Source organism: Syngnathus acus, chromosome 2 (genome assembly GCF_901709675.1).
Source record: "Syngnathus acus chromosome 2, fSynAcu1.2, whole genome shotgun sequence".
Taxonomy (NCBI): Eukaryota; Metazoa; Chordata; class Actinopteri; order Syngnathiformes; family Syngnathidae; genus Syngnathus; species Syngnathus acus.
This window is the reverse complement of record NC_051088.1, coordinates 729832-757087: the sequence shown is the minus strand read 5'-3', so window position 1 is coordinate 757087 and position 27256 is coordinate 729832. Positions and strand designations below refer to the sequence as shown.

At 44.4% G+C, this 27256-nt stretch overlaps 2 protein-coding genes and 1 long non-coding RNA gene across 7 annotated transcripts in view; all 3 read right to left on the bottom strand.

Annotated features, from left to right (window-relative positions):
• itpr3 (inositol 1,4,5-trisphosphate receptor, type 3) overlaps positions 1–27256 on the bottom strand; it is a 312780-nt gene that overhangs the window by 46586 nt on the left and 238938 nt on the right. For all 5 annotated transcript variants that reach the window (XM_037245884.1, XM_037245880.1, XM_037245881.1 and 2 more), the window contains 5 exons: positions 13102–13221; positions 12841–13016; positions 10585–10749; positions 10325–10514; positions 10140–10244 (listed from right to left, as the gene is read on the bottom strand). In XM_037245884.1, coding sequence (XP_037101779.1) covers positions 10140–10244; positions 10325–10514; positions 10585–10749; positions 12841–13016; positions 13102–13221 — 756 coding nt within the window. The remainder of the gene's footprint in view (positions 1–10139; positions 10245–10324; positions 10515–10584; positions 10750–12840; positions 13017–13101; positions 13222–27256) is intronic.
• LOC119119542 lies at positions 895–6752 on the bottom strand. Its single transcript, XR_005097336.1, has 3 exons — positions 6600–6752; positions 2745–2748; positions 895–910 (listed from the first exon to the last, which is right to left on the bottom strand). It is a non-coding gene; the product is annotated as an uncharacterized LOC119119542 (long non-coding RNA).
• On the bottom strand, positions 16471–18368 carry LOC119119506 (general transcription factor II-I repeat domain-containing protein 2A-like). Its single transcript, XM_037245947.1, has 2 exons — positions 17988–18368; positions 16471–17007 (listed from the first exon to the last, which is right to left on the bottom strand). The coding sequence occupies exon 2, from the start codon at positions 17005–17007 to the stop codon at positions 16501–16503; it is 507 nt and encodes a 168-aa protein (XP_037101842.1). The 5' UTR covers positions 17988–18368; the 3' UTR covers positions 16471–16500.

The window sequence follows — 27256 nt, the reverse complement described above, 5'->3', positions numbered from 1 at the left end:
ATTCATTGATGTTTATTCATTTATATATATATATATATATATTATTATTAATTTTTTTCTTTCTTAAACACTTGAATAATATTTGATGTCACAGCACTTTGTTTGTTGTGCACTTTGATTATACAGGAGTGGAGCTCCTTACAAGCCCTAGGCTTCGTCTCCCTCCCTGCACTGTTATTTGTTATAATAATATGTGCTAAACAATAAACTAAACTAAACTAAACTAACCACCTCCCCAGCCGGGGTGGGAGGGGGGATGGGGAGAGGGAGCGAAAACAAATTCCAGCCGAATCGGCCACTACAGGTTAATTAAAGGCCATATCATAGAAATGTGTCTTTAAACGTGTCTTAAATGTTTCAAGTGAGGTAGCAGTTCTAATATCCATTGGTAGGGCATTCCAAAGCTCTGGAGCCCGAATAGAATCTGTAAATTCTTTCATGTATATAGTTTCTCTCGATGTTGTATTCGAGTTTATTACATTGCTGTTTTCATTCTTTTTCCTATGGTGGGCTGCTGAAACGAACACATTTCTCCGTCTTGGGATCAATACAGTTTTATCTTAATTACTTATTTAATCTTATTTTACTGTGAGTAATTATGAAGAAAATAATGTATTTTAATTCAAAACTATAACTCTAATTCCAATTACGTAATCTCTGTTAGGGTTGACAAATTATTTTGATCGTATGATTATGTTGGAATGTAGACTAGAATTATTAACTTTGTTTAAACCTTTCACCTTTCCTTAACTCTGGAAAGTTTCCACATTCAGTTGTTGAAACTTTCCAAATTATGTGGAAACATTCTTGCTTAGTTAGTTATCGAAAATGCTCCACTAGTTTCTGTTTCCACAACCTTGTAAAATAAAGAGCTAAGACCCTCTGCACTGAATTCAGGGGTGTCAAACTCCTTTCCTCGGGGGCCGAATCCCTACATGTTTTCCAAGTTTCCCTCGTTAAACACACCTGATTCAATTAATCAGGCTCCTGTAGAAAGTGAGGACGAACTGGTCATTTGAATCAGGTGTGTTTAACGAGGGAAACTTGGAAAACATGTAGGGATTCGGCCCCCGAGGAAAGGAGTTTGACACCCCTGGACCAGTTGCTGAGGTGACCACCAAACTTGACCACCCTGTTTTCTCTCAATAAATATGCTCTTGCAAGAGTCCTAAGTCAGACTGCTTTCAAGCAAATCTGTACCACACAGGGTGCTGATGGCATCTCCGCTTGCAAGCGTAAAATGGCCAAACTGTCTCACGTGTGGTTCTTGCAAAGAAGTTAGAGTGAGCAACATTCTAACAATCTCGATAATGCACTTTTCAGAACATAATCAGACATGAAACACAATACGAACAACATACAAACTCGAGTTCTTCAGTTTTGTCATGGCTGTTCGGTTACATGACATTTTATTAGGCGTTCCCGTAATCTGAAGGAAGTGTCACGTTTCATTGGAATGGAAAGGATAAGGTGGATGGGTCCTCAAGCCCTGAAACAGGAACTAATGTCTCCCTTACAAATGGCGACATAAGTTTCTTTACGATTTTAGAGGTGTGTGCAGTGGCGATTGTCACTGCAATTATATTATAGTTCAAGTTTGAAAATGCGAATGTCTCTACTTCTTTAGGCCGGGAATGGCGACGCCGCAGGCTTTGAAATGGAAGACTGAGAGACAGACGTGGTGGTGGTGCGCGGTCGGGCGCCGCGCTCCTTGCGGGTCCCCTTGGGCATCCCCGCTGACCAGCGGACTGTTCCAAGGGCCAGCAGTGAAAATCGGGGATGAGCTCTGGATCCAAGATCCACCGAGTTGGTACCCAGGAGCGGGCAGAATTGTCGTAACCTTCCCAGTTCACAAGGTACTGGAGGCCCTGGCCGCGGCGCCGTGACTGGAGTAGTGTGCGGACCGTGTAAGCCGGGTCCCCATTGATGAGCCGGGGAGGCGGCGGAGCGGGCGCTGGTACCAGTGGGCTATTACGAAGGGGCTGTACCCGCAAAACGTGAAATGTGGGATGCACTTGCATCAATCGCGGGAGGCGGAGTCGGCCGGCGGCGGGGCCGATTACCTTCCTGACGGGGAAGGGTCCCACGAAGTGGGGCGTCAGTTTGCGGGACTCGACCCGGAGAGGCAGGTCGCGCGCAGAGAGCCACACTTGTTGTTCGACCCGGTACGTCGGGGCCGGTGTTTGTTAGCCTGGCGGGTGTAGTTGGCAACAGATCGAAGGAGGGAGGAGCGGGCCCTCGCCCAAGCTTGGTGGCAGCTCCTGTTCCTCGAAGAAAGGCAGCTGTTATCCGAAACGAAGTGAAATGGAGAGAGGCTCATGGGAGTTGTTGGGCCCACTTCGGATTACTTGATGACGTGCATTGGAAATGGATTGGAGGGACTTACAAGCTCCTGGTTGAGGCGCTTAGCCTATCCGTTGGACTGCGGGTGGACCCCGACGTGCGACTGGCCGTGGCTCCCAGGAGGCGCTAGAACTCGACCCAGAAGACGGCAGTGAATTGTGGGCCTCGGTCAGAGACGATGTCCCCTGGGAAGCCATGATAGCGGAAAACCTCCCGGAGGAGGATCTGGGCAGTCTGCTTGGCCGTGGGCAGCTTGGGGAGAGTGATGAACCTGTCACGACTCGTCCCCGATCATGTCTGTGTGCTCGCCCCTCCCCTCCTGTGTGCTCATGTCCGTGGTTTCTGTCTGTGTGCTCGCCCCACCCCTCCTGTGTGCCCATGATCAGTGCGATCGTTCTCACCTGCCTCTTGTTACCTGTCTTGTATATTAAGTCCTGTCTGTTTATCACTCCCTGTCGGAGCATTGTTTGTTACTGTCATGATGTCTTTTTGTTTGTTGCTGTCATTGGTAATGTCACCCTGTCTTCTTGTTTCACGTTTCGGTCAGTCCTGTGGTTGGTTTTGTTAGAGAGTTATGTTAGTTTGCCGAGTCTGTATTTTGAGTTCCGCCAATAAACCCTGGTCCAAGCTGCACTTGGTCGCCCTGCTCCATTTACTCACCGTTCGTGACAGAATGCTCCGACCACTACAGCGACCAGCGCTTGGACCTTTCTCCACCACCAGCTCCCGTCTGCGACGCCCGAGCCACCTCCGTCGTCCAAGCAGGTTCCAGCGCGATCGGCTCCGCTGTCGCCATCGGGACCTTGCTCCAGCGACGCCGGACTCGTGGCCGCCATCGGAGTTCCTCCCGGCGCCATCGGCTCCGCGACAGTCATCGGACTTCGCTGCCGCGACGCCGGACCCGCGGCCGCCATCGGAGTGCCTCCGGGCGCCATCGGCTCCGCGACAGTCATCGGACTTCGCTGCCGCGACGCCGGACCCGCGGCCGCCATCGGAGTGCCTCCCGGCGCCATCAGACTCGCGGCCGCCACCGGGCTCCACCTCAGCGTTGCAGGACCCGCGGGCGTCGCCAGATTCCAAGCCAGCTGCGCCGGAACCACCGGTCGTCCCTGGCCCCACTCCCACTGCTGCGGTGCGCGGTGGCTCTTGCTGCTGCCACAGCTCCGCCTTCCGAATGCTGCTGATCGCGGTCTGGACTTTCGAATGCCGCTGATTGCGGCGATAACTTTAAGTTGCCGCCCGAGTGCGATTCGGTTCCCCAAGTTGTCGCCCGAGTGCGGTTCGGTTCCCCTAGTTGCCGCCCGAGTGCGGTTCGGTTCCCCAAGTTGCCGCCCGAGTGCGGTTCGGTTCCCCAAGTTGCCGCCCGAGTGCGGTTCGGTTCCCCAAGTTGCCGCGCGAGTGCGGTTCGGTTCCCCAAGTTGCCGCCCGAGTGCGGTTCGGTTCCCTAGTTGCCGCCCGAGTGCGGTTCGGTTCCCCAAGTTGCCGCCCGAGTGCAGTTCGGTTCCCCAAGTTGCCGCCCGAGTGCGGTTCGGTTCCCCTAGTTGCCGCCCGAGTGCGGTTCTGTGCCCCAAGTCGCCGCCCGAGTGCGGTTCTGCCCCCCAAGTTGCTGCCGATTGCGGTTCGGGTCCCCTGTGTGTGCCGCGAGTGTAGCCCTGTGCCCCAAGTCGCCGCCCGAGTGCGGTTCGGTGCCCCAAGTCGCCGCCCGAGTGCGGTTCTGTGCCCCAAGTTGCCGCCCGAGTGCGGGTCTGTGCCCCAAGTCGCCGCCCGAGTGCGGTTCTGTGCCCCAAGTCGCCGCCCGAGTGCGGTTCTGTGCCCCAAGCCGCCGCCGAGTGCGGTTGTTTCCCCAGTCGCCGCCGTGCGCGGTTCAGGCTGTTTCAAAAACCAGTAGGGTCGTCTGGACTGGTGCGCTAACCCCCCGCCCCCCCCGCGTGCTGCCGTGGGGGGTTGGGTTTTTGGGACGTCGGGAGCCGTCCCTTGTGGGGGGGGTTCTGTCACGACTCATCCCCGATCATGTCTGTGTGCTCGCCCCTCCCCTTCTGTGTGCTCATGTCCGTGGTTTCTGTCTGTGTGCTCGCCCCACCCGTCCTGTGTGCCCATAATCAGTGCGATCGTTCTCATCTGCCTCTTGTTACCTGTCTTGTATATTAAGTCCTGTCTGTGTATCACTCCCTGTCGGAGCATTGTTTGTTACTGTCATGATGTCTTTTTGTTTGTTGCTGTCATTGGTAATGTCACCCTGTCGGTCAGTCCTGGGGTTGGTTTTGTTAGAGAGTTATGTTAGTTTACCGAGTCTGTATTTTGAGTTCCGCCAATAAACCCTAGTCCAAGCTGCACTTGGTCGCCCTGCTCCATTTCCTCACCGTTCGTGACAGAACCGTGCCATTTTACTGAAACGGTCCACGACCGTGAGGATTACCATGTTGCCATTCGATAGCGGGACAGAGTTTGGAGGACTCCGGGCGGGGGTCAATTGGAGGTCTTGCATCGATTGCAGGCTCTGACGTACTCCCGGATGTCCTTCATGGTGGCCCACTAAAAACATTGGGCCGTCAGGAATTCCGCTCACACTGCTCCCGGACGACAGGCAAGGTGGGAGTTGGGCGCCCACTGCAAAACCTCTGTCCGGAAGTGGTCGGGCACGAACAATCGGCCCTCCGGGCAGGTGCTAGGACTGGGCTGGTTCTGTGCTGCCGCCTTCACCTGATCCTCGATGCGCCAGGTAACGGCAGCGACAGCCACAGACTTTGGCAGGAGCATCGGCCTTGGCATTGCGAGAGCCTGCGTGGTATGATAAAGTGAAGTTGAATCGATCGAAGAACAGTGACCACCGGGCCTGGCGGGCGAAGAACCCCTGAGGCACTCTCGGTTGTGGTGGTCGGTCCAGACGATGAACGGGGTCGTCGCGCCATCCAGCCAGTGCCTCCACTCCTCCAGGGCCATTTTCACGGCGAAAAGTTCCCAGTTGCCGATGTCTTAGTTATGTTCAGAGGCCGACAGGCGGTGGGAAAAGAAAGCGCAGACGAACTTATTGTCCTGCGCGTTGCGCTGTGACAGCACCGCCCCGACTCCCCGCGGGAGGCATCTACCTCGACAATGAACTGCCGCTCGGGGTTGGGCATCCTGAGGATAGGGGCAGACGTGAGCCTCCTCTTAAGTTCCTGGAAGGCCAGAGCGGCGGCGGCGGTCCACCGTGAGCGGAGCGACCACTGTGTTGTTGGGCGGCAGGCAAGACGAGATGGGTCAGCGAACGGAACAGGTCGGTAACAGGAGTCAGACGGGTAGACTGCAGTGAGCAAAAAGGTAGCATCATGGGACATACTGACAAGGAAGTGGCTGAGTAGCAGGGTTTAAGTAGGGAGGTTAAGGAGCAGCCGTCAGGTGTGGGTGATTGAGCTGATTGGCGGGGTGTGGCTGTGAGCATGTGACAGACGGGGTTTACCGGGTGATTGACGGGCAGGCGTGAGCGTGGCATAACCATGATGAGTGGTCGTCCTCAGTATACATTGCGCATTAGTAATGACTGTGGGGCGCAGTTCCTCACAGCATCCCCAATCCAACCCTTAATGCTGAGTGTCAAGCAGGGAGACATCGGGTTCCATTTTTTTTATAGTCTTTTTGGTATGACTCGGCCGGGGATCAAACCCACGACCTCCCAGTCTCAGGACTCATACCACAAGCCCACTGAGCTGGTGATTAATGATGATTAACTTAAATTCTCTATTTGTCCATTAATGAGTCATTCAATCATTAAAAGTTTTACTTTTCTTCTCTAAAAGGTTAATTTTTTTCTCCAATCGAGTTGAATCTTTTATATGTCGTTTGCATGGTTAACAAAAACTCGACATTTGTTTAGAAAAAAATATATATTGAGTATAAAATCTAAATAAATTCAGTCAATCACAATCTCAGTTGTTGTTTATCCATCTTTGCAAGGTGTAAATATACTAGTTGGTGTTATGATAAGTAAATTTGTTCAATATTCTTAAATATTCTCTTTAAATTCTTTAATATTCTCTCCGACATTTGTTATGACTGAGCAAGACTGCATGGCTTGACTTACGACTTGCTTGAAGTTTGGTGCTGACTCAACTTGCTTGATTTATTTTCCACAATAACTTAGGAATTACTTGAGACTTGCAGGTTACGACTCAATAGTTGCTTGTGACTTGCACGTACGTGACTTAAGTGTCACCTCTGCCCCTCCATACATTAGAACAGGGGTGTCAAACTCCTTTCCTCGGGGGCCGAATCCCTACATGTTTTCCAAGTTTCCCTTGTTAAACACACCTGATTCAAATGACCAGTTCGTCTTCACTTTCAGCAGGAGCCTGATTAATTGAATCAGGTGTGTTTAACGAGGGAAACTTGGAAAACATGTAGGGATTCGGCCCCCGAGGAAAGGATCTTGACACCCCTGCATTAGAAGGAAGCGGGATTTCTTATTATGAGGCAGGTTTTGCCTCAACTGCAGTTTAACCCATAAACTGTCAGAGGACGAGCACAAAGAACAAAAGGCAGTACTGATGACATCACACATCTTGTCTGAAAATTATAAATCCAAACTCGATATGCCATGCCTAGTCCTGAAAAGTGAACAAATTACGACTCATTCATGTACAGCATGCACACACGCACGCACGCACACACGCACACACAAACACACATATATGAGTGTCAAAAATACCGAACTACATATTCAACTACAAAGGTGTCAGCCTTATTTTCAACAGAGCACTGCGGATGAAGTTGGAGCTTCTTTAACCACCACAGGTGATAGACATTGTTGAGGAAAGTCAAAAGAAACAAATATTGCAATGGGATATTCATGCAAAAGACACAGTGCTTGTTGGGAATTATCAAGGCATAACTAAGAGGATTCCTGCTACTATTATTGCCCACACTGGACTTGGCTCATATACAGTTCAGACATCTGATTGTGTGTGGCGCCGCCATGTGGACCAACTTCTAAGAGTCTGTGACTATGGAATGTGACAAAAATAATGATGAATTTTTACCTCAACTCTATTAGAATCCTTACCAGTGGAGCATTCAGTCAATCCCACTGCTGTTCTGGGTTAAAATAAATCTGTAGAGGAGATGGTACCAATACCAGAACCTAGTCCAATGGTCGGAACTGGAAAAGTGTTTGTTTTGTTGAAGTATGTGTATTGTAAATGAAAATACTATAATGTCGTAAAAGGGGGGTGGGGTCTACTTTTGATGTAAGGGGGAGGAGGTGTGATGTATCCTGGTTTGTAGGTAATCCCGTAGTTACGTGTGATGTCATTAAGCAAAGTGTGCATGCGCTGTGTAATATTTAGCCCTACAAGCTTTACTGCAAAGCTTTGTTGTTATTAAAAGCTACTACATTGACCCAAAAGAGCTAACTGAGGTGGTGGCAGGGCTTCCACGAGAGGTCAATTGTAAAAGTGTTTAAACTATGTCATGTATATTTGGGGGAGCATGGTGTCAAAGTATGACAATTATTGAAGTAATTAGCCAAAAAAGAAGGGGTGAAAGGGGACTGTTCATCAATAAAGTTTGTGTTGCTGAAGCGCAAGCTATCTTAGCGCTTAAAACAGTGGTTCTTAACCTTGTTGGAGGTACCGAACCCCACCAGTTTCATATGCGCATTCACCGAACCCCTCTTTAGTGAAAAATACACTACCGTTCAAAAGTTTGGGGTCACAAAATTGTTTGGGTGACCCCAAACCTTTGAACGGTAGTGTAAATATTATTATAATAAAATATTATGAATTAAATATTATAAATTATATCTTATATTTGTATAAGATTATATATAATCTATGAATATAAGTATACATATATATTATAAGATTTTTTACACAGAAGATTATATATATAATCTATAAATAATTATCTAAATAAATATATACACTACCGTTCAAAAGTTTGGGGTCACCCAAACAATTTTGTGACCCCAAACTTTTGAACGGTAGTGTATATTTTTTTTTTTCAAATTCAATACATAGATGTTTTACTAGTGCACAAAATGAGCCGTGCATAAACAGAGTTCAAAGAACAAAACCAACACAATGCATGAACTCACAACAAATTACACACCTGCGAATCAGTGTGACTTCTGCTGTTGCCTTTGTGAGACCAGTTTAGATATGCGTCAACACGAATATACACGATAAATCGGGTGTGTTCGGGCCTCCGCAGAGGAGGCTCTGCCAAACCCCTGAGACCGACTCACCGAACCCCGAGGGTTCGATCGAACCCAGGTTAAGAACCACTGGCCTAAAACAACTGTAGCATTAGCAAGCAGCTGCTAACACATTCGGCAGTATAGAGGCTTTGCAGCTGATGTCATCAAGCTACCCACATTAGCTTGGCGGCCATCTTGGCGGTCAACTTTTCAGTGCCGGTCAACGACTCACACACGCTTTCTTGTTATATCTGCTGCTATTTGAGCTTAAAAATGCCGGATACCTGCTGTGCTGTTGGATGTAGCAATAGACGAGGCGATAAACCAAATCTTAGCTTCTATAGATTTCCGGCGAACATAAAAAAAAAACGTGATAAATGGATCGCGGATATTCGTCGTGAACGATGGAAACCTACGATTTACACAAGGATATGCAATGAGGACTTCATATCAGGTATGTAAACAAACTATTCACCCCTGATTTGTTTCACAAAATGTGAAATAATACAATATGGGATGATACAAATATGATTGTTGAAAATGCTGGGTGCATTTTTAGAAAGGCAGCAAGAGCAGCAAGGCAGGGAATGGGATGATTTCTTCAGTTCACCCCCCCGTTTTTATTTTGTGTTTATTTTTTCATGATGCTTCATCTGATTGGCTTGAAAACGTTATCAATGTAAATATTGAACTTCATATTGGAATTGAACAATTAATTCTCGAGTGAATGCATTAGGAAATTTCCCCAAAAACTATTATGAACCTTGTGAAACAATTTTTTTTTAATGTAGCATTTTTTAACAAGAGGGTTTTTGTTACTTCATTTGGCACAAGGTAAAATCTACATTGGTAAAGTTTTCAAGCCATTGGCACAAGGTTAAAATTTTTATTGGTTAAGTTTTCAAGCCAATCAGATGTGGCATCATGCAAAAATAAACAAAAAATAAAAATGGTAGCAACTTGAACAGACAGGTACAGTATCTGAATGATTTCACTCTATTCAGTTTTTTAATATGTCAAGTTATGAAATGCCATTACAAAACAAATCGACGAGGTAATTATAAATATCTGGATATGAGCGTTCAGGCAGGTCGGCTGTTGCAAAATGCTCGGGCGATTTTAGCATGCTTCTCGGTAAAAGGTACGGATCCGTTGTGCCAACAAGGTTCAACTTCTCTCTGTAACGTTTCTTGGAGTCTTCATCCAAATGCCTAACTTCGTTGGATAGCAAATCAGCCATAATTCGGAAGAAATCGGTGAAAACGTAGCGCAGAAATCAGACAATCCATACAAACACGTAGGAACGAGCTGACGAGTTGACCGCCAAGATGGCGGCATAACACAAAATCACGTGATAAAACCACGTGACTGCAAAGCCTCTATAGGTGACAATGGGACATAGATGTGATGCTCCTTTTATTTTTTAAAACAATGTGGCACTGTTTAATGTGGTGCATCTACTCTACAGTACCATTCCATTGATGAATGACCATGGGGGTAGGAGGCTTTTCAAATCAAATCACAGCTTTGTAGAGCTTGAAAATGTGTTGTCTGAAATCGTGATATCGGCTCAAAAATCTTAAATCCAGCCCTCCAGCACCATGAACCAACAGTGAATGCATACCATTGTCTTTACTCTCAGCCACACCGTCCTCCTCCGCCATACAGTGGATGCCATCTGTGGAACATGACTTGAGGAAGTCCTGTGCAGTGTTTCTCTGCTGAGGAGCTGAAAAAACAAACACTCAGGTAGCATTGTCTGGCAAGATTCGATGTATGACATCTTGGGAGTAACCATAGTGGTATTACCTGGAACAAGCTGTGGCAGCGGGTCGACCTCCATTATGAAGTCTTCCTTGAGGCACAGAAAACCCACAATGGAGAAGAGGTAGACAAGGATGAGGGCAAGTAGCGCAGTCAATAGGATGGACCGTCCGTTGCGTGTCACGCTTTTGATCACATTGAACAGCGTCTCCTCACGGTAAATCAGGTCAAAGAGCTGAAAATGTGGACATGGTTGTTAGTAGCAGCATGCCTTCGCATTTCAGCAGAGCTCATGAGCTACATACCAGGATGCTGTAGAATAGTTCGTGCACAAAGAGGCCCAACGTGGAGGTGAGGACATAACCCAAATGGTACAGGAACTCCATGTCCATCACCATGGCCTTGTAGCCCATGATGAATGTTCCATTGTTTCCCACAAAGCTCACCACAAACACCACCTTGTTGAGCAGCTAAAATAAAGACAGCGACCATGTCACTGCCATGACAATACATTCACAATGACAATGCTAGCCTAGCAAGCCACATGCACTAAGGAAGTGGGTCTAGAAAGCTCTCCCTCAACAGCTGCTGGGCTCAGGTTTAAATTGAGGCATCCAATTAAAATCCTTTATTCGCTGTGACATGTCCTTTGTGCAAAACGTCACTCTTCAGCGATGGAAATCCATCCTTGTTCAAAATGGCGCACAGGAGAGATGACAGAAACACATTCATTAAAAACGCAGCAGCTGACAGAACTGTAAGCATTCTTTTTTTGACGTCATGTCTGCTTTTCACAACTTGGTTCATTTTATTGTCTGTTTGCTCAGGTTTACCTCGCCTCAGAAATGTGCTTGATTATGACCAGACTCAGTCATTGGTACAGCGATGACTGGATTTCCAGGCTATGACAACGCACCAAATTATCACTTCAAAGTAATCCAGGCAACAAAGAAAGTGCTCAAGCATTGCAACCAGAAGCCTGACTCAGCCAGGAGCCTCGACCCGGATCTTGTCGCAACGCCCGCAGGTTGTTTTGTTGGAAAATTTGGGAGTATCAGACTTCCAGAGAAGAGGCCGACCCTTCAGCTGAGTGTGGCTGTTTGGATAGGCAGCACAGTTTGTACCCCATACGTGGACTTAGGGTAAATGTAAGTCAAATGAACCCTTACCAATTTTAATTGACTATATAACAACATATGTACAATTCTGCATACATTAAGCCACTCGGAACGCGTCATGTTTGCGTATGTTGGTGACTGGAGAAAGGAAATAGACATGACAAGGCACTTCAGCTGCGGAGAGGCTACCCGTTTCTTTTAAATCAGCCACCGAGAGGCTAATCCTTGTGATATGTTGAAGTAGTCATAAGTACAGATAACCATGCAAATTTTGGTACCACTTGACAACTGATTTTGGACATTTTAAGCAATGGTCTACAATGATTTACAATGGGGAAATTGTGATCGCTTCCTACCGTGACGTCATCAACCAAGACATGGAGGGAAGAGGTGCGTGGCCCTATTCCTCATTAAAAGTGCGCGTTTTAAGGTATTCTTTGTTTCATTATTCCTCCAAAATGAATGGATAAAATAAATTTCATTTTCCTGATAAAAAAATACATGAACTGAGGTAGTTAGTGAAAAGTGAACCATCCTCGGTTTAACATCCCTTTAATACTTGAATAGTACATTTTTTGAAACTACATTTCTGGCGTTTATTTGACAAACCAAGCCGTTTGAAAAGAGTTAAGCAATTTCCAGCTATTTCAAGGTCCGTGCTCCATTGACTGTAAGATTATGAGTGATCTAGTAGCCCTGTACAAGATGGCCACCCTCTGATGAGGTCACTTCATATTGGCTCATAGCACCCATAAGCCATCTAGTGTTTGTATTTATTTACGGCATACAAGTGGCTCAGTTTTGTACACACCTCCGTAGCGAGTTGGAGTTGGAATAGTAGCGTTTCAAAACATCTTTATATTGATTTTCAGGTGAGTGATTAAGTAGCATGGCTTTGATTAGTTTATTTGGTATAGTTTGTCAAAGTATATATATTAATTAGATCACAGCCAGTACAACCCTCTCCTCCCTGCCCATCCAATGGTCCTCCAGGCAACGTCCCCTTTGAGCGGCGTTTTCAAATTTTACTGATGGGTGGAGCAAGAGTCTGGTTGGGAGTGAAATACTCTTAAACAGCAAATGCACTTCTCATAGGTAAAACTCGAAGTAAAAAACTAAATTTTTAAGAATAATCTAAAAGCCAACACCTGAGCAACTTGAAAAAGTCGCATATTCCAATACTATCACTCACTCTAAAAGTGGGTGGGTTCAAACAAAAGGTGCTCTGTCATCAGTTTAACATAACTGGATGTGAATGCCATTAATTAAAAGCTGGACTTCTAAACTTTTGTCTCATTCATCTTTTAATCTGAAACCTAAATGTCTTTGGTAAACAAAACAACAAAGGAAATGACCTTGTCTTTGGAGGGGACTGTATACGGTCAGATTAGGCACATTAGACTTTTTGCAGTCTTTTATCAGACATGATTTGGGTGGTCTTACATTGAGCGTGCCTAGAAGGATGAGTGTGTTCCCGATACCCAGGTGGTAGATAGACCTCAGGATGAGCGCTAAAGTCAGCGGCTGGAGGCCATAGCGCTGAGAGAGCAAGGCCAGCATGGAAAGCCCGGTCAGAACCCAGAACAGCATCAATAGCAGAGAGTCATCGATGGCTCCAGCTGGTAAGGTGGAGTAGGGGGAGGAGATAAGCTTCTGGCTATACAAACAGGACATGACACATCAACTGAGAATGCTCAATGGCACCTTGTCCTGAATCATATGGGTAGAAGAAGGCGATGATGAGGTTGATGAAGACAGCAAGGTTGAAGGAAATGGTGCCCCACAGTGTCATTCTTCTGGAGAACCAATAGAGCACTGGGATGCCTGCCACACACGTGTGTCATTCAAGCATACACACAGAAATGGATGTGTGCATGCAGGCATGCTCATTTATGAGTGACTGCCATGGACGTAATCTGGATTATCTCTCACATTGAATGAATGACTGAATTTATTTGTTTCAAACAATAAATTAATAAATCAAAGTCATGTAAATTATGACTTTGCATGAGACTAGGTACAAACAAAATACAATATACAGCACATAAGGATCAGAGGTGCAAGTTTACACACCTGAAAAGGATTGGGAAGAAGTAGGACTTTAGTCCCACTCCCTATCCAATTTGAAATTTAACATTTTTAGTTACCGTAATTTCCGGACTATAAGCCGCTACTTTTTGCTCAAGTTTTGAACTCTGCGCCTTGTTGTCCGGTGCGGCGTATCTATGGATTTTTCATGATTTTTGCGATGACTTGATTACTTATACACTTGTAAAAAGGCTGTGGTGCGGCACGGCTTTGTTGAGCGGAGGGATATGTGACACGATTACTGGGGAGAAGAGTGGTGTGTTGATCGCATGCCCATCCGCCAGGCAAATAGTGCCGTATAATTGACACAAAGAAGAGACAGAACGAGATCAAGACAGACATTACTGAAGAAAGGAAGCTTTTATCCACAAACCCTCATGATGGGGAACAAAAGAAATGCATATGATGCCGCTTTTAAGTTAAAGGCAGTCGATTTGGCTCTTAACGTAGGAACTACAGCTGGTCATACACTGTAGAGGTCTCTTTCGGTCACTAGGGGGCACTGGGTTATTGTTGATGACATCTTGTTGCGTCACTCTTTTCTTTCTTTATTTCCCGGTCACGTCTACTCTGGAGCTATATGTGTAGCTCGCTAGTTTAATGTAATTTAGCGCTTTGTGCATGAATAAAATTAACATGAACAGACCCTCATCATGGAAAATGCTAGAAGAAATGCATAAAAGCGACAATGAAAGAGAGACTGAGAAAGTGTGTGGCGAAATATATCTGACGCTATTCCAATCCAACACTGAGGAGGAAGACTTCGATGGTTTCAGTGCACAGGAGGAAGATGAAGACGGCTCTAAATGACTTATACTGGTATTTCTTTTAACCAGCCCTGTTAGTCCTGTGCTACCGTGTTGCGACTTTGTTACCGCCGCGTCTCAGTGACTTTTACCAGTATGTTTTTTTTTTTTATCCAACCCTATTAGTGCTGTGTTACTTCCGTGTTGCTGCGGTATTACTGCCGGGTCACAGGCAGTGTTTGGAAAGAAATGTTAAGGTTTAAAAAAACTTTAAAAAGGCTTTCTGTGTACGTAAATAAACCGTAAATAACTCGCATGCACATGCGGCTTTTAGTACGGTGCCTTTTCCCCTAATTTTTGCTCGTGCGGTTTATAATCAGGTGCGGTTTATAGTCCGGAAATTAAGATACTACCTGTAACAAAGTAAAAACACTTGTACAGAAAAAAAGAGCAAACACATTTTAAGTAATTAATTTCATTGTGTTCATAACTCATTCTGTGTCAATTATTTAAATTAATTTTTAAATGTCATCATGCTATTCCAGAGTTTAACACTTGCAACGGAGAGACAAAAACTTTTCATTGTTAACCTGTATTTGGGTACAGAAATTTTACCCTCATTATTCCTTTGTAACCACTGTATTATTGATGAAAATGCTTTTTAATGTTTTTAAGCAAAACGTTTTGCTGCACTTTGAACATAGTTTGACCAGTTTGATAATCTACAAGGTCCTTGAACTTGAGTATCTGATATTTAAAAGAAACATTAGTGTGGTCAAGATAATCAGATTCATTTCTAATTCTAATGGCCTTTTTCTGTAAGTAAGTGATTTGTAATATTGAGCTTTTATAGTTGTTTCCCCATGTCTCTGAGCAATAGCTTAGACATGGTGATATCAAATAACTATATATTATAGTTTATAAACACTTTGCCTTATACAAGATTGAGATATTTTATGCCAGTTTGTGTTTAATGTATTTAATATGATCTTTTCAATCTATAGGGTCAGCTACAATTACATCAAGAAATTTTATTGTTTTGTATTATTTCAATAATGGTTCCATCTATTTGTATTTGAACATCAGTTAGTTTGCAATGTTTACCAAAAATCACGAGTTTGGTTTTACTGAAATTAAGTGTTAATTTATTAGAATCAAATCATGTTTCTTTTTCATTTCCATATCCATCAAATTTAAAAGTTATTCTAAATTTTCCCTTGAGCAAAACATATTTGAATCATCAGCGAAAAATACAATTTTTAATAACTTCAAAAGATGATAAAGATTGAACAGAAGATGTATATTGACCCATTTTCATATACATAGTAGGTTATTTATGTAAAGATTGAACAGTTTGGGGCCCAATACTATACTATAGTATGGTATTGGGCCCCAAAATGTATACTATACTATACTATGTCCCTACGGGACACCACCGAATTTTTTTAAACATGAAGATGTATATTGACCCATTTTCACATACTGCTGTTACTTATATAACTTTCGACCGAGTTCAAAGCACTCCATATAATACCATATTGTTCAAGTTTATTGGCTGTAATATTGCGATAGTCAAGTCAAGTTTCAAGTCAAGTTTATTTATATAGCCCTAAATCACAAGCAGTCTCAAAGGGGTTCACATATACAAAACAAATTGACAATTATTCTCAAAGCATCCCCTGATCTTAAGCTCCCAAGAGGGCAAGGAAAAACTAAAAAAAACCCTACTAGGGGAAAAATGAGAAACCGTGAGAAGGGACCACAGATGGGAGGATCCCCCTTTCAGGATCACCAGGCTGCAATGGATGCAGAGAGGGCACATAAAATACATAATATAAAAAAATCTAAGAAAAAGTGGATGTCCAATACAAAGCGAAGAACTGCAGGAGGTGCCCTCGATTGTCCTGGAAGTATCTTCGAGGGGAGGTAATCCGCTTCAGTTCCCTCTTCTTGATTGGTCCACGAGAATCCAGACAGCCGCTGTTAGCTTGGGTGTCACCTAACCACCTAGCGGGGAGGTGGTTAGGTGACACCCAAGCTCTGGAGCCCGAATAGAAAATGCTCTAGACCAGGGGTCTCAAACTCAACTTACCTCGGGGCCGCTGGAGGTAGAGTCTGGGTGAGGCTGGGCCGCAGCAAGTATTCCACAAAAAAAAGGCTTCAAGTATTAAAAATAAAAGGTCAACTGAACCAATCTTCTCAATCTTAACAAGTCAGAACATGCAGAACATGAACAGTTCTTCAGAACATAGGCTTCATTTACTTCTTCCTAATCCTTGCTGCCAGAGACTTGGCAGCGCTTCCTCTCACACAGCTGAGCCACATTTGGCTTGAGGGAGGAGGCAACTGAGACCCTCAGTATGGCTTTAAGGTGCTCATCTTTAAGTCTGGACCTGAACTTTGACTTATTGAAGTTCATTGTGGAGAAGAGCTTTTCACACAGATAGGTGCTGCCAAAAAGGCACATGGTCCGCTTGAACATCCTGGAAAGCTCAGGGAAGGTGGGGGGCAGTTTTCTCAAAAATTGTCCAAGCTCCACTGTTTTTCCACTCACCTCCCTGAACTTGGCTTTGAGGTCAGTATTGCACTGCAGGTCAATTAGCTCCATCTGCAGGACAGGTGGGGCATCCTCCACATCAAAGGAGAAGGGGTCAGCAAAAATCTGAAAAGTGGCTCTGTGTGTCTTGAAGTCTGCAAACCTCTGATCAAATTCTTCCTGTAGCTTTCCAATGGTATCAGCATACTTCTCACCACTGAATGTTGTGCCTGAATCCATGAGTGCCTTGCATGCTGGGAAATGGCAGAGGTTTGTCTGGAAAAGCTGGGCTTTCCATAACAAGTTTTTTGGAGAATGCTCTGACATTGTCATATGCAGCACTGACAAGCTGGTCCTGACCTTGTAACTTCTTGTTCAGTACATTCAGCTCCTGTGTGACATCAACAAGAAAAGCTAAGTCCATTAGACATTTAGGATCATTTAGCACAGGAACAGTCATCCCATCATTCTCCATGAAGGCTTTCACTTCTGCTCTTAACTCAAAAAACCTCTTCAAGACCTTCCCCCTGCTGAGCCAACGTACCTCGGTGAAGTAGAGCACGTCCTCGTATTCTGACTATTTCCGCCAAAAAGTCGCGGAACTGCCGATGCTTTAAAGCCATGGATCTGATATGGTTGATGATTTTCACAACGTCAGACATCACATTGTCAAACCTCATGATCTTGCTGCAAAGAGCCTGCTGGTGGATAATGCAGTGCAGAGCAATGGCATCTTTCACACCCTCCTCTTCCAGTTTCCTTTGAACAAGTGCCACGAGTCCGTTTTCCCTCCCTGTCATTGACGGCGCTCCGTCGGTAGTTATTCCAGCCAAACGCTTCCATTGTAAGCCGGCATCCTAAATAGAATCACAGATCTGGCGGAATATCTCCTGGGCAGTGGTCTGGCCATGCATTGCAATCACTGAGAGCAACTCCTCCGTAACTTCAAAATTGTTATCAACGCCACGGACATACGTATATTGCGAGCTGCGCCGTGTCAGTGACGTCTGTGCTCTCATCAAGAGCAAGTGAGTATGAATGGAAATGTTTAGCTTTCTCACGCAGTTGATCATAAATGTTGCCTGGCATGTCAGAAATGCGCTCTGCCACTGTGTTGGCTGAAATGCTGATGTTACTAAACTGAGCCTTTTTTTCCGGGCAGACTATACTTGCAGCCTGTAACATGCACTGTTTGATGAACTCGCCGTCTTTGAATGGCTTCCCTGCTTTAGCAATCATCTCACTCACCACGTAGCTAGCTTTGATAGCCGCTTCACTCTCTTTGCTTGCTTTTTTGAAAAAATCTTGTTGCCTCAGTAGACATGTTTTAAGTTTGGTGACCCGGTCCTCTCGCTCATCTCCCAGGTATTTTCCATACTCCTCAGCATGTTTAGTTGAGTAATGACGTCTGATGTTATACTCCTTGTGCACCGCAACTTTATCCATGCATATTAGACACGTTGGGATGCCCCTGTGCTCAACAAAAAAATATTCCGTCTCCCACTTCTCCTGAAGTTGTCTGTGCTCATCGCCAATTTTTCTCTTCACGACAGGTTTTGAAAAAGACATGACTGGGGCTGACAAAAACTGTATAGCACTAGGTGACAAGATATATTTTCCCTCCACTTGTTCATCCAAACATGTTAAAGTGACCAATTGCTAATTCGCGCTGTTGTCACGAGCCTGAGCTACGGGAGCCCACAGGTGTTAAAAAATATAAAACCCCCAGATGCATGTGAGAAAAAATGCGCGGGCCGCACTAACACAAAGATTTGATTTCAGGCAGGGGGCCACAAAACATTGTCCTGAGGGCCGCAATTGGCCCGCGGGCCGCGAGTCTGAGACCCCTGCTCTAGACCCTGCAGACATTTTTTTGGCCCTCGGGGTCATTAAAAGACTAGCGTTTTGCGAGCGGAGGTTACGAGACGGAACATAAGGAACAACTAGGTCGACGAGATATAAAGGCGCTAAGCCATGCAAAGATTTATAGTAGGGGTGTCCAAACTACGGCCCGCGGGCCAACTGCGGCCCGCGGGCCAGTTTTTATTGGCCCGCAGCAAATTCTGAAAACATAATTGAATGTGGCCCGCACAACAGCTTGAGCACTTCTCAGTTTCCACACTAGATGGAGCCCGCCACACAAAGCGCTTGACGTCCCACTAGCAAACCCCCCCCCCCCCGAAAGAGAAGGGAACGCACAGCGCTGGACGTCCCCCCGGGAAATATTGGCCCCCGGGCCCCTTCACGTTACTAAATATGGCCCTCCTTGCAAAAAGTTTGGACACCCCTAATTTATTGGTTAATAGAAGAACCTTGAAGTCACATCTTAAATGTACCAGAAGCCAATGTAAGTTGGCTAATATTGGTGTAATGTGATCAAATTTTCTTTCCCATGAGAGCAGCCTTGCAGCAGCACTTTGTACAAACCGGACTCGGTTGAAGTTGGGAAATTGTGTAATATGTAAATAAAACCAAAATACAACGATTTGAAAATCCTTCTCAACCCCTATTCAATTGAATACACTACAAAGAGAACATATTTAATGTTCAAACTGATAAACTTAATTGTTTTTTGCCAAATAATAATTAACTTCGAATTTCATGGCTGCAACACTTCCAGTAGAAGTTGGGAAAGGTGGCAAAAAATACAGAGAAAGCTGAGAAAAGCTCATCAAACACCTATTTGGGACATCCCACATGTGATCAGGCTAATTGGGTACCATGATTGGGTATAAAAGGAGCCTCCCAAAACATGCTCAGTCATTCACAAGCAAGGACGGGGCGAGGTTCAACACTTAGTCCACAACTGTGTGAGAAAATAGTTGAACAGTTTAAGAACAACTATACTGGCTTCACTAAACGTGTAAGGAATTCAGCTATCCAGCATGCGTAAACAGCTAGGTGAGGAGAACAACAAAGGGAATGCCGTACGATCCTCTGCTTTTTCCTCTCCTTTATTTTACCCAAATGTGCAAAACAGAAAGCTGTAAAACAACATTGCCCTCGTAGGGAATCACAACTGTGACGCTTTCGAGCAAACCTAACTTGTCTCGCCGAGCTGAGCCAACCGCTAGCTTCAACTGCTTCGTCGTCTCCCTGAACTCTCTTTCCAAACAGGAAGAGAACCGTAAATATACTCGCCAACATGTAAACCGGAAGTGGCCAATAGATGTCGCTAACGCACCGCAAATGACCCAAAGGAAACCCTAAATGAATGAATGGTCGTAGCACCAGAACAACAACATTTCTCAAAGCAAAATTGCAAGGAATTTAGGGTTTTCAACATCTACGGTCCATAATATCATCAAAAGGTTCAGAGAATCTGGTGAAATCACTGCACATAAGCGCCACGGCCGGAAACCAAGACTGAATGACCGTGACCTTCGATCCCTCAGACGATCCCTCAGACGGCACTGCCTTAAAAACCGATATGAGTGTGTAAAGGATATCACCAAATGGGCTCAGGAAAACTTCAGAAAACCCCTGTCAGTAAATACAGTTCATCACTACATCAGTAAGTGCGGGTTAAAACTCTACCATGCAAAGCAAAAGCCGTTTATGAACAACATCCAGAAACGGCGCTGGGTTCTCTGGGCCCGAGCTCATGTAAAATGGACTGATGCACAATGAAAAAGTGTTTTGTGGTCTGATGAGTCCACTTTTCAAATTGTTTTTGGAAACACTGGACGTTGTGTCCTCTGGACCAAAGAGGAAGCCGACCATCCGGACTGTTATCAACGCAAAGTTCAAAAGCCAACATCTGTGATGGTATGGGGGTGCATTAGTTCCCATGGCATAGGTGACTTACATTTCTGTGAAGGCAACATAAACGCTGAAAAGTACATAGAGATTTTGGAGCAACATATGCTGCCGTCCAAGCGACGTCTTATTTCAGCAAGATAATGCCAAGCCACATTCTGCACGTGTTACAAAAGCGCGGCTTCGAAGTAAAACAGTCCAGGTTCTCCCCTGGCCCGCTTGCAGTCCAGACCTGTCTCCCATTGAAAATGTGTGGCGCATTATGAAGCGTAAAATACGACAGGGAAGACCCCGGACTGTTGAACAACTGAAGCGGTTCATCAAGCAAGAATGGGAAAGAATTCCACATGAGAAGCTAAGAGAATTAGTCCTCCTCTCTTTCAAAACGTTTGAGTGTTATTAAAAGGAAAGGTGATGTAACGAAGTGGTAAACATGCACTTTCCCAACTTCTACTGCGTGTTGCAGCCAGGAAATTCTAAGTTAATTACTATTTGAAAAATAGTTTATGAGTTTGAAAATTAAATATGTTGTCTTTGTAGTGTATTCAATTGAATATAGGTTGAAAAGGATTTTCATATCATTGTATTTTGTTTTTATTTACATTTTACATAATTTCCCAACTTCAACCGAATCCGGTTTGTACTAACTGTAGACTTTTGATACTGGACTTAGGAAGACCAGAGAATAATGCGTTACAGTAGTCCAGGTGCGACGTAATAAACGCATGTATAATAGTTTCCGCATCACTGGTCGAGAGGATTGGACGAATCTTAGCAATATCACGAAGGTGAAAAAACGCAATTCTAGTTACCGTATTGGCCCGAATATAAGACGGCCCCGATTATAAGATGACCCCCTTTTTAAAAAAAATATATATATAAAAAATTTTTTTGAACACCTAATTTAATTTTTAAACAGAAAATATTTACAGTGTATCTGAAACGAATGACAATCTGAATAAGAAAAAACATTGCAATAAAATAATGCAAACTGGTTTAAACTTGAGAGTAGCTGAGATCTGTCATGTCAGAACATTACTCCACACAAACATCCTCTGCCTCGCTGTGCTCAGTGTCACTGTCCTCACTCCCATCCTCTGGCTCCGCTGGCTCCTCCCATAGCACATCATCCTCACTGCCGTCCAGGGCATTTGATATGCAACATTTTTTGTATGGTATGTTTCGCTCTTTGGCTATTTCCATGGCCTTGAGCTGAATGACAGCTCTGCTGATGGGCATCCCGTCCTTTCGTTTCTCGCGCACCCTCCTGTCGAACTCTTGAAAGCGGCCGCTCTGAGGACCACGGAAAGCTTTTCTCTGACTGTGAGGATTTTTTAGGCGATCTTTTTTAGCTCTCCATCTCCGTACATTGCACTCTGTGACACCATATTTCACAGCCGCTTGGCAATTGTTTGAAGACTCTGCCTCATTTATCACTATCATCTTGAAGTTTGTGTCATAACTTCTCCTCAGCTGCCGGTTAACCTGGCCGATATTCGACGCACTTTTCTCCAGATTGTCGCTACGATTCTCCATTTTCTGTTATCTCTTCTTTTATTTTCTTGTCTTTTCTTTCTTACCGCTATTTTTTAGTTTTCTTCTTCGTGCTACCGCTATATTTATTTATTCTATTTTTCTTCGTGCTTCCGCTATTTTTAGTATTTATTTTATTTTTCTTCTTCGTGACGGGTTCTCTTTGGCCTGGGGAGTCAAGTTCAGCATTCACTTTGAAGGTATCTGGCGCCCTCTAGCGTTGTGAATGTCTAGGGCCCGAATATAAGACGACCCCCACTTTTTCAGTCTTATTTCAATGCAAAAAACATCGTCTTATATTCGGTTATCCATAGTTATAGTGGTTTCCTTAAATAAGTGGTGATAACGAGCTGGACCAATTATCAACATCTCAGTTTTATCTGGGTTAAGACGAAGGAAATTGAGAGACATCCATTGCTTAATCTCCGCAAGGCACGCCTCAAGATTACAACAGTCCCGCGGATCTGTCATCGATAACGGCATTTACAGTATAATTGAGTGTCATCCGCGTAACATTGAAAACTAATATTGTATTTACGTATTATGTCCCTAAGCGGAATCATATAAATATTAAATAGAATTGGTCATAGTACCGATCCCTGCGGGACACCACACGTAACATTATAGAGCTCAGAGGTTGCATTGCCATGGACCACTCGGTGCGTCCTGTCTGATAGATAGGAATAGAACCAGCCTAGTGCTGAACCTGAAATACCAGCACAGCTTTTAAGGCGCTCTAAAAGACTACAGTGTCGAAGGCAGCACTAAGATCGAGTAATAACAATAACGATGAAGTGTTTGAATCCATAGCTATGAGGAGCTCATTAGTCACTTTAGCAAGTGCTGTCTCGGTGGAATGATTAGCTCTAAAACCAGACTGAAAACATTCATATCGATTATTGGCGACCATGTAATCAATAAGCTGCTGCGCTACTACTTTTTCAAGAAGTTTTGCTATGAATGGGAGATTTGAAACTGGCCGATAATTACTGACACAGTCCGGGTCGAGATTTGGTCGCTTAAGAAGCGGTTTAATGATAGCGGTTTTAAAGGCTGTTGGCACTATACCAGAGGAGACAGATTAATTCTATTTAAGACGGACGGTCCTAAAATTTGAAATAATTCTTTAAATAGTTTGGCTGGAAGCGGGTCGAGTAAACATGTTGTTTGTTTAGCCGCACTAACCAATTGTGTAAGCCTTTCAAGGGACAGGCTGTTAAAATTTGAGAGGTTTATTGCATGATCGTCTGCGCCGGTAATCGGCGGTCTCGACTGAGCGTTTGGAATGGTCATCTTGATCTCATCCCTAATGGATTCAATCTTTCGAGCGAAATATTTCATGAACTCGTCAGCTGAGTGGAAGGAGCTATCGGAGGTCGGCTGGCGTAGTGTTAGCTTTGCCACTGTATCAAATAAGTATTTAGGATTGGTTTTATTGAGATTAATAACTTGCGAGAAATAATTAGTTTTTGCTAAAATAAGCGCATCTTTATATTTCAGGAGGCTGTCACGCCATGCCTGATGGAAAACCTCAAGTTTGGTTAAACGCCATTTACGCTCATGCTTTCTACATAATTGCTTAAGCGTACGTGTTTCATCTGTGAACCACAGAGTAGGCATCCTACGGCGGGTTTTCCGACGTAGTGGCGCGACAGAGTTGATGGCATTTAATAATGTCGCATTGAATTCATTTGTAAGATTATCAATAGAGCCGATATATGCGGGAAATATGAAAGTTGCCGGCGGCAGTAACTCGGATAGCGCAGTCGCAGCTACGGAGTTAATATTACGGCTGCTGTAATTCTGATTGCGCTCTTAGCTTTGACAAAGAACTAAAATTTCAAATTTTATTAAGTAATGATCAGACATAACAGTAGTGTATGGCAGTACTGTTATATTTGAGGTTGCCAGTACTCGGGATAATACCAGATCTAAGGTATTTCCATTCTTATGCGTTGCTGCCTGTATGGCTTGCGTAAAACCAAACGTATCAGTTAAAGTCTGAAATGCCGAAGTAAGTGGCTCTGACGGTAAATTCATGTGGATATTGAAATCGCCCATAATTATTATATTATCCGCATTTGTCACTAGATCAGCCACGAATTCTGAAAATTCATCCAGGAAGCCAGAGTAAGCCCCGGCCGGGTGGACGGTAAATAACAGCAAGATAAAATGACGGTATAGCGGTGGATCGGGCAGTGAGAACTTCAAATGTTTTAAATACGTTAATCGAACGAGGCCTAAATCTAAGATCGGAATTAGAGATGAGGGCGACACCCCCACCCTTTTTTCGAGGCCGCGCCACATGCGAGCTCACAAAATTTGGAGGCGAGGCCTCATTAAGCGGCAGCAGTTCATTAGGTTTTAACCAGGTCTCGCAAAGACCAAACATATTTAGATTATGTTCTGTGATGAGGTCATTAACGAGTACTGCTTTCGAATGAAGTGATCTAATATTCATAAAACCGAGTTTGAGTCTAATCGGTAGATCAGGGTTCGTATCTATTGGAGGATTTTTAAACGGAATATGAGTAAGATTGTGTTGTCTAGGCGTAGTTATCTATAAATTAGCGCGGCGGGTAGATACAACCATAGGAATTTGATAGTTAATATTCGGCAAAAATGTAATATTATCTGGAACAGGCACCGTTCCATCAATGAGACCGGTCAGGGTGGAGTGATTGGATTTGTCTACTATCTCAGTAGAAAGTGTGTCAATGTATACTCTAGCACTATTCAAACTGTGACGCTCTAGTCTACACAAGAAGCTATGTGCATGCTGGGAATCTAGCCTAGCGCTAGTTAACTTTAACTTAACAGACTCCAAACCCATCCTAACAGGTGGCCGAGTCACCTGTGACCCGGCCTGCTCTAAAGTGACCTGTCATGAATGGTTCAAACAGAAATCTCTATTCCTTGAAAGAGTAAAGGCGCCTTCACGGTTAGGATGAAGGCCGTCCTTCCTCAGCAGGTCGGGGCGGCCCCAGAAGGAGGACCAGTTATCTATAAAATACAGTCCCTGCTTCTTACAGAAACCAGCCATCCATCAATTAAGGGAGGCTAATCTACTGAACCTCTCATCAGTGCCTCTCGCAGGCAGGGTATCAGAGAAAAATACTCAATGCCAACTCATCTTTCTGGCGAGATCACAAGTCCTCGCTATGTTTTTCTTTGTGATCTCTGATTGCCTCATCCTAACATCATTGGAGCCAACGTGTATCACTATATCCGAGTAGCTAGTGTCGTTGGACCTAGCTGTTGACTAGACCTATTGCGAGCCAGCTCCCTAAGATTAGCTTCTATGTCGGGTGCTCTGACTCCAGGGATACACATTACCGTGGCTGGATTTGTAAGCGTGATGTTTCGGGTGATGGAGTCACCTATGACCAAGATGCGAGAGCCAGTAGACCGAGATGACTTAGTACGACTGTGCGGTTTAACTGGCTCATCGCAGTTAGCAAGCCGCTTGGGGCTAATGCTAACTGGGCTAACGGGCTGACTACAGCCCGCATCTGTGTCCGCCACAACTACAGTTATCACACTATTCTGCTCTAGCTGGCGGACACGTCCCTCTAGCAGGGACAACCTCTCTAAGAGAAGGGTGCAGTTGGTGCACGAAGCCGTACAAACCTCTTGATCCACAGCCATACTTACGTGTCCAATGATCGACGATCGAGAGCCGAACAGTGACGTGGTCGAAATGGCAGGGATTGACGGCCCGCGACTTTCAAAAAAGTAAACTCCCAAAAGTGGAGTAAAAAACGTAAAAAGCAAGGAAAAACTCAAACCCCGTCACCAGATTAGACCACGGATAGGTAATGGGAAATGTGACTGCATCTCAACCAAAACCCGACACGTGGTTTCACGAGACGACGAGTGAGTGAATCCGAGTGGAGTAAAAAAAAAAAAAAAACTAGAAAAGAATATCAATGAATATTCAGGCAGTATGTTTGTTACTGTCAATAGAATTAGTTATTTCTTCAATTATTACCATTGAAGTTGATAGATTTTTCCTATAATCATGGTCGCAATCTGTTCATATGTTATATTTTTGTGTAAATGACTCAAGTATGGCATCAAAAAAAATTTTCTAGTATATTTGAAAACTGCGGGAGAAGGGAGATGTCACAATAGTTTATAAATAGGTGCAGATCAGAGTTTTTGTAAAGAGGAGTTACTTTTGCTCTTTTCTGTTGAAGATGAAATTTGCCAGACACCATCCATCCCTCCATTTTCTGTAACGCTTCTCCCCACGGGGGTTGCGGGTGTGCTGGACTCTATCCCAGCAGTCATCGGGCAGTAGGCGGGGAACACCCTGAAGTGGTTGCCAATCAATCGCAGGGCACACAGAGACGTATAACCAGCCGCACTCGCACTCACACCTATGGGAGTCAATCAATTGGCCTACCAATCATGTTTTTGGGATGCGGGAAGAAACCCGGAGTGCCTCGAGAAAATCCACGCAGGCACAGGGAGAACATGCAAACGAGAGGTGGAATCAAACCCGCACCTTCTGAACTATTAGGCGGACGTGCTAACCAGTGCGATACCGTGCCGCCCATTTGCCAGACATAATTGATAACTTGAAAATGTATGTTAAAGGCATGGCAATCCCCTCAAAAACCCATTTCACAGTTGTCATATCAATTTCATCACAATGGATAGAACTTTTTTTGACTTACATTTTGAAACAATGTTGATAACTCATTTATATCTAAAAGAAGCATAGTTTGTTTTCCTTTTAGTACTTGTGAGTTCTCCAGCTAATTTTTGACCAATGTCCACAAAGTACTCATTAAACTTGCTAGCAATTTCATTCATATTGTCAAGTGCTTCTTCATTCTCAGTAAAATAAGAGGGGTAAATACTTTGTGTAGTATTTTGATTTTTAATTATGGAGTTGAGGATACCCCACATGGCTCGTACATTGTTTCTGTTGTCTTTTAGTAATCTATGGTAATAATCTTTCTTAGCAGTCCGTATAATAGTTGTCATTTATTTTTGTATTCAACTGTCAATATACTGTATACAGGTAATACTTCATAAATACTTAAGCAATCAGCATATTTAAAGCAAAATGTCGCATCCTTGTGTTTGTTAGTCACAAATAAAAAGTACAGTTTTTTTCCATGTATAATGCGCCCCCATGTATAATACGCACCCTACAAATTGCATGTCAATACTGGAAAAAAGCCTG

Coding starts and splice junctions, on each gene's coding strand:
- LOC119119506 (XM_037245947.1), bottom strand. CDS start 17,007: ATGGATTCAGGCACAACATTCAGTGGTGAGAAGTATGCTGATACCATT.